This window comes from Corapipo altera, unplaced genomic scaffold, assembly GCF_003945725.1.
Source record: "Corapipo altera isolate COAL_440 unplaced genomic scaffold, ASM394572v1 268, whole genome shotgun sequence".
Lineage (NCBI taxonomy): Eukaryota > Metazoa > Chordata > Aves > Passeriformes > Pipridae > Corapipo > Corapipo altera.
The window spans coordinates 9,154,606-9,161,813 of NW_020884901.1; the positions used below are offsets into that span (position 1 = coordinate 9,154,606).

A 7,208-nucleotide genomic window follows, 5' to 3' on the forward strand; every position below is an offset into this window, starting at 1 on the left:
AGGACCATCGAGTCCAAATCCTGGCCCTGCACAAAACCATCCCCAAGAGTCACACTATGTGCCCCAGAGGATCATCCAAACCCTCCTGGAGCTCTGGCAGCCTTGGGGCTGTGCCCACTGCCCTGGGGAGCCTGGGCAGTGCCAACCACCCTCTGGGGGAAGAACCTTTCCCTGAGATCCAACCTGACCCTGCCCTGACACAGCTCCAGCCATTCCCTGGGTGCTGTCCCTGGTCCCCACAGTGCCCAACCACCCTCTAGGGGAAGAGGGTGGTTTTCTCTGCAACCTCTTTTCTCTGCAACCTCTTTGCAGAGTGGCCCAAGCACATTTGAGGATGTCATCAAAGCCAGCTCTAGTTCTGCACCGTGTCATCCTTTGGAGATGGGAATGTGCCAATCCACGTGCTGGGAGAAGCAGGGCAAGGTTATTCTGGCCACATTGGCTGGTACTCACATCATTCCTGGGTGACTCAGCTTGGACAGGGTCTTCTGCAGCCAGGGCAATGCTGCTGAGGGCGATGACTATCAGGATGACCATCTCGAAGTAGCGCAGGTTGACGATGTAGTGGAAGAGCCGCCGAATCCTGTGGGCAAAACAAGCACAGGGGAGGTTTGGCACAGTGGGATGAGAGGCTGGCACGAGGACAGAGTTCCTCAGGAGCATGATCTTTAGGATTTCCATTACAGTAAGGGTAATAAAATAAAAAACCATGAGCAATGGGTTTAAATTCTACTTTGCAACAAATCTGCAGGGTGAGATTTAAAGTAAGATTTAAACATCCCTGCACTGCTCTCTGCAAGGCAATGAGCATTTATCTCTGTATTTATCTATTTATCTCTCTCTCCATCTGTCAAAAGGGAGCTTCCAAGCCTTCAGACTCGATTCTCCAAATTCCTCAGGAACACCACCTTTAGGATTCCTGTTACAGCAACGGTAACACAATAAAAAACACGAGCATCGGGTTTAAATTCCAGTTTGCAACAGAGCTGTGGTGAGATTTCAAGTTAGAGATTTAAACATCCCTGCACCGCTCTCTGCAAAGCAATGACATCTATTTATCTCTCTGTTTATCTCCCTATTTATCTCTCTATCTATTTATCTCTGTATTTATCTCCCTATTTATCTCCCTACCTACTTATCTATTTATCTCCCTATTTCTCTCTCTCTCCATCTGTCAAAAGGGCATTGAGAGCTTTCAAGCCTTCAGACTTGATTCTACAAATTATGTTTCTCTCCTCCTCCACCCTTCTCCCTCTGAACCCCCAGGTTAACGTCCTGCCAGTTCAAAACAAGGTTTGAAATCCTTTTAATATCAACTAATCCCTTTAAAACTGAGACACAGGCACTCGGAGACTCAGCTGAAACTGCCTTTGTAGCTGAGTATTATTCCTTCCAATCTCTCCCTTGCCAAGTATCTCTGCCTTCACTTCAAGATACCCTTTCTAAGCTGCACAAATACTTTACAGTAATATATTTGATTACTTTACCCTAATCTTTTTATTCACAAATTGTGCCCAAGAAAAGTGACAAATGCTTCAATCTCTGAGCAATCCGAAACTATTCACAAATTTCAGCTAATGGCTCTATCTGACCACAATTCACAAATCCTTAACTGCACACAGAGCTCTACATTTGCACCATATTTGTCAGCTGAATAAAGGACTTGGGTTCTGCCTGGGGATCAAATTATATATTTAACTCCCCAACAACTTTATCTGAGAATGTCTTTCAGTTGCTATATCCTATTTTCTCTAAGCAAATATCTGAAGAGTCAGAATTAACTTCTGTTTTTTCACATCTATTTACACATTCCTTCTCTTTGGATTGCTAATGGATTCAGAATGAAAAAGAGCTACAGATGCTGGGGAAACAGATTTGATAGAAAATAACCTGAAGAAAAGTGCTTTTGTGGATCCCTGAACTCTGGTTATCAATCCAACAGAGGAAGATTATCATCTACATGTAGATTATCATCTACACAAATCCACAGGAGGGAAAGGCACCATTTTCAATAACATTTGTAGCTGTTGTAATGTAATTCTTGCATCAAACCCAATCCATCAAAGAAATAACAAGGCCCTATTTTTAGATCTTCATCATTCACGACCAGCAGCGGGGTGTGGGAGCATTTGTAAACTGCCAGCGGTGCTTGAGGAATCACTTTGCATCCAGGGCTGCTCTGAGGGGCTGGTGCCTCTTGGAAAGTGATGCAGTTTATTTATGCTTCCCTGAACTGTTTTGCCCCCTGGCAGCACCCAGGCCATGCATCCCCAGCAGGGCTTGGATGGGAGATGTCAGCGTTAGAGCAAAGCGTCAACCCCCGGAAAGCAGAAGGACCTCTCTGGAGAACTTAACACCAGCCAAAACACCTCAGGGCATCCAGCTGGGGCTGCATCTTGCCCAGAGCAGGAATAACAAGTTGCTGACATTCCTAGAGTTTGGTCTTTGTCTTGTGGTTCCCCCTTGGCCCTGTGTTATAACATGTTTTCTCTCCCGGTGAACTTGGGTTCTTTCAGTGGTCTCTTAGTGCAGCTTTTGGGGGAGAAAACTGCAGGGCAGCTGAAACAACACAGCACATCCTGGACTGGGGGGCTCAGGAGGTCGTAACTGTAGGCTGAGGTGAGAGGAAATCAGCAAATATATGGTACAAAAAATTCTTGCTGCTTCTCTGTCTGCCCAGCCCACACCTCAGACCCTTCTGGGCTTGGGACCATCTCACTTCCCACTCAGCAGTGCTGCCTTAGCAGACATTTTGCAGCTGAAGGTCATTTCTGGTGGTCACTCCACAATAACAAGACTTGAGTTACCAAATATTAGGGAAATACTATGTCCTTATCCAGCCAGACAAGCTTCATAATCCTAATTTGGCTCCCCAGGGCAGTGGGCACAGCCCCAAGGCTGCCAGAGCTCCAGGAGGGTTTGGACAACACTCTGAGGGACAGGGGGGGATTGTTGTGCAGGGCCAGGGGTTGGATGGATGATCCTGGTGGGTCCCTCCAGCTCAGGATATTGTGTGATTCTATGATTTTATTCATCCTGCCCAGTGTCCAGGGGGGCCAGACCGTGGCTTCCACCACAGATGCTTCTCTGACATCAAATCTGAGCTCGTTTTGTCCCACTGACGGCACAAACAGCCAGGCTGGCACCGTCCTGAGGAGCAGCAGGTGCAGGAGAACTCATTCTTCTCTCAAATCGAGCTGCCAAAAAAAGGCCTGAGTTCTCCTTTGGTGTCTGAGCATAAACCTCAGAGAGAAACTCCAGGCTCTACACCGAGTCTACCTGAGCCAGAGGGCAACAACCACCTCTGCTCCCCGAAGATCTCCAGCTTGGCAGAAGCTTCAAACATCCTAAAAATGACTCACAGCCCTTCGTGCTATGATTATTACAACCCCTGCTGCTCTCCCCTGGTCCTGCAGCCCCCCAGAGTGACACAGGCAGTGTTTACAGGCCCTGAGCACGAAGCTCCCCACGAGGCAGAGCCACCTGGAGCGGAAGGAATGCCGGAATCCCAACGGATCCCACCAGCTGCACTCTCAGCCAGGACAGAGGAAAAACAGGCATGTTTTCCCACAGGTTCAGAGTTTGCACTGATGTGAAGGTACTAGGATGGAAAGAACAGGAATTCCAGCTGAGGAACCTGCAAGAATTTGCTGTCAAAACCAACCTCCCCAACACGCTACTCCTGATACCTTTTCCCAGCAATAGCCCAAAACTCACCCTTTAGTGATCTCTGTGAACAAACTGCCCACCTGAGGGTCAGCAGGGTGGTTTGGATCTGCCTAAAGCATCCTCTTTTCCCAATTTATTTATATTTATTTTTTATAGTTATTTTTATATTTCTTTTTTATATTTATTTTTATTTCTGTTTCTTTTCCCCCGGCAGTTTATTCCCTGTGAAAGCCCAGCTGAACGGCAGCATCCAGCCCACATATTTGATATTATTTAATATCCAAATGTGTTTGACTGGCAGAGATGGAGATAAAAGTGATGTGATTGCTCTGAATAACCAGTTCCTGTCAGCCAAAAGCAGAGTTAGAAGGACTTACGGGTTTGTGGGGCTCAGGATGAACATGGAGCTGTAAGGCAGGATTGGTTTAGGTCCATTTTTCGTCAGGTCATCAACGTCTTTCTTCTCCTCTGTTTTGCTTTCAAACTCCACGTTGTTCACTGACATGGGAATTTGAGGGGAGAGGAAGGAGAGAGTTAAAATTGCATCATCCCCAGTGTCCCCACAGGAGGCTCCTGCAACAGCTGGATATGCAAACAGCGCAGCTGGGAGAGCAAACAGCCTTTGGATATGTTGATTAAATGTGATGAACAATCATTTGATTATTATCCCTGCTACTTACACACAGTTCTGCCCCACAACTGCTGTGCTGATGAGCAGTGGATCACAAGCAGGCAGGAAATGAAGCTGCTCAGTGCAGACACACAAAGAAACCAGGCACTTATTTATCCAAGAGCTGCCAAAGCGGGGATGGAAAACCCTTTTCAAACAGCACAAATTATTAGGGAGAGAGGATCAGCGAGGGATCCTTGGGAAGAGAACAAAAGGCAGGATGTCTGAGCAGCCTCATAATCCTGTGTGTCTTCTGCCCTAGATCAGGAGCAAGATTGGCTTTGGAAGGGGTAGAAGTGCAAATTCATAGATGAGATTTCATAATTTTGGGGCTAAAACTGCTGAACTTCCCAGCATTAGGAAAAGAGACCTGGAAGGGGCTTCCTGCAGCCCCTGATCTGTGCCTGCCTCGTGCAGCTCAGTTTTGTCAGAGCTGTGTAAAGGTGTCGAGTTCCACCTCCCATCAGGCTTTCAACTTCTCCAAGATTGTTCCAAACCTCACTCCCAGAGGTTGAAAACTTTTCAATTTTCATCCTAAGTAGACTTGCAGTGGGTTTGTAGGATAATTTACTGAAGATCATTTCCAATATGTGAACTGAAACATGTTTTATGCTGCAAATACTCTTCTTAGGCAGATATTGAGACTCATCCATTAACTGCCAGGACCTGGAGTCCACAACCTCAACTCCCTTAGAATGTGCCAGGTGCAGGGCTTTTATCACTTTTTATTTTATTCTGCAAGGAAATGACAGTTCCTTGTGTGTGAGTGACATGTTCAATAAACTCCTTATTGTATCTCCAGCCAGATAGTGAGGAAATGGGCAGGACAGATAAACTGTGATTGGCAGAAAGTCAGCATTGCAATATAGTAAAATTATCATTTAAGAGGGAAAAAAAAAGGAGAAAGAAGAAGGAAAAAAAAAAAAGAAAAGACAAGTCTTGTGGTTGACAACACAGGGAAAAAGCTCACAGAGACCCTGCTTTTGGTTGTGCCTCTTGGAAAGCAGAGTCCTGACAGCCTGAAGGCTCAGTTGGACCTCTTGGAGTTCACACTGCAATTTTCCTTGGCATCCCTACTCTCAAGACTTCTCCAGGTTGTTCCTGCTCTGCCAGAGATCAGCCCCAAGCTGGTGGCTGGGGGGCTTCAGGGCACATCATGGGCACAACGGTCTTGGGACCAACTGGAGAACTAAATCTGCACTTACAGACCCAAGGCAAAGAGCTGTGGAGCAGGACAGGCTCAGTCAGATGGGATCTGCTCAAACTGAGGTGCAGAGGGTTGCAGAAAGCTCAGGAATGGCCCAGCCTGCAGGAGCCCAGAGCAGCAGGACCACCAAGGGTGCTGTGGTGGCTGTGAGGCCACGAGGACCTGCTGCTCCACAGTGAGGGAGCCAAGAGGTGGGAATCCATCCTGAGGGCCTGAATGCAATGCCACCACCTCCCCTGGCCTTTGCTGAGGGGCCTGTGGCTGCTCAGCACATCCCATCAGCACATCCCACAGCCCATCCCTGCTGGAGTAGGAGTTCACAGCACAGCAGCAGAGGAAGGGGATAAAGCAGAAGACCTCCTCCTGTGCTCACCTCAGGCTGGGGCTGCTTTGCTGCACCAGCTGCTGATTTTCCTGCCCAGCCCTCAGTTACTACATTTTGCTGGTTTTCTTGCTCCTTCATCTTTCTCTTTTGCAGAACCAGGATGTGCTCTGGGGGAGCCATCTCCAGGGAACCTCACGGGGTATTTTCCAGAGCCACCAGGTGATCCAGGAACCCATCTTGAGTTCTGCAGGCTGCCTGAATTGTAGTTCCTGTATCAACAGGTTCTCCTGTCTGCCTTTTGTGAGGATGCTGGTGGCCAGGAGAGCCACCAGATGATCCAGGAACCTATTTTTGGGTACCTGCAGGCTGCCTGAATTGTAGAATTGCTGGTGGCCAGGAGAGCCACCAGCTGACCCAGGAACCCATTTTTGGGTACCTGCAGGCTGCCTGAATCATAGATCCTGTATCAACAGGTTCTCCTGTCTGCCTTTTGTGAGGATGCTAGTGGTCAGGAGAGCCACCAGCTGACCCAGGAACCCTTCTTGAGTTCCTGCAGGCTGCCTGATTCGTAGTTCCTGTATCAACAGGTTCTCCTGTCTGCCTCTGTGAGGATGCTGGTGACCAGGACAACCACCAGCTGACCCAGGAACCCTCCTTGAGTTCCTGCAGGCTGCCTGAATCATAGATCCTGTATCAACAGGTTCTCCTGTCTGCCTCTTCGAGGATGCACCTGGTGGCCAGGAGAGCCCCAACCACCCAGCGTGTGCTGCCCCCTGTTCAAAAAGTTGTCTCTTTCCTGGCAATTCCCTGGCAGAACAAGCCTGGAGAGCAAGGCACTCACTTGGTATGACAGTGGTCTCCCCCGGGGGGGCCGTGATGGTGACGGGGATGTTCACAGTGGTGGTTTTGTCCAGGGGGGGTTGGATCATCCGCGTCACGTTCTTCTGGTTGTCGGCGTCCTCGGGCTGCTCTGGCACCTTCTGCAGGTACGTGCTGGGCAGGGTGTGCACGGGGACACTCACACTGCCACTGGCCTCCAGCTCAACCTGGTTCTCCCTGAGGCAGAGGAGCAGGGTTTGGTAAATAGGGTAAAGAAGGATTCAGAGAGCACATGTATCTGACCCCACACCTCTGTAACACCTGTGGGTTGGGGTTAGGGTTGGGGTTTCTCCTCTGAAACCTCTGGATTAGGGTTAGGGTTGGGGTTAGGGCTGGGGTTAGGGTTTAATCTCTGAAACCTCTGGGTTAGGGTTGGGTTTAGGCTTTCACCTCCATGAAACCTCTGGGTTGGGGTTAGGGTTGGGGTTAGGGTTTCACCTCTGTGAAACCTCTAGGTT

General features: G+C 48.7%; 1 protein-coding gene across 7 annotated transcripts in view; it reads right to left on the minus strand.

Annotated features, from left to right (window-relative positions):
• Positions 1-7,208, minus strand: part of CACNA1B (calcium voltage-gated channel subunit alpha1 B) — a 125,984-nt gene that overhangs the window by 76,964 nt on the left and 41,812 nt on the right. For all 7 annotated transcript variants that reach the window (XM_027650162.1, XM_027650161.1, XM_027650160.1 and 4 more), the window contains 3 exons: positions 6,713-6,927; positions 4,047-4,167; positions 454-583 (listed from right to left, as the gene is read on the minus strand). In XM_027650162.1, coding sequence (XP_027505963.1) covers positions 454-583; positions 4,047-4,167; positions 6,713-6,927 — 466 coding nt within the window. The remainder of the gene's footprint in view (positions 1-453; positions 584-4,046; positions 4,168-6,712; positions 6,928-7,208) is intronic.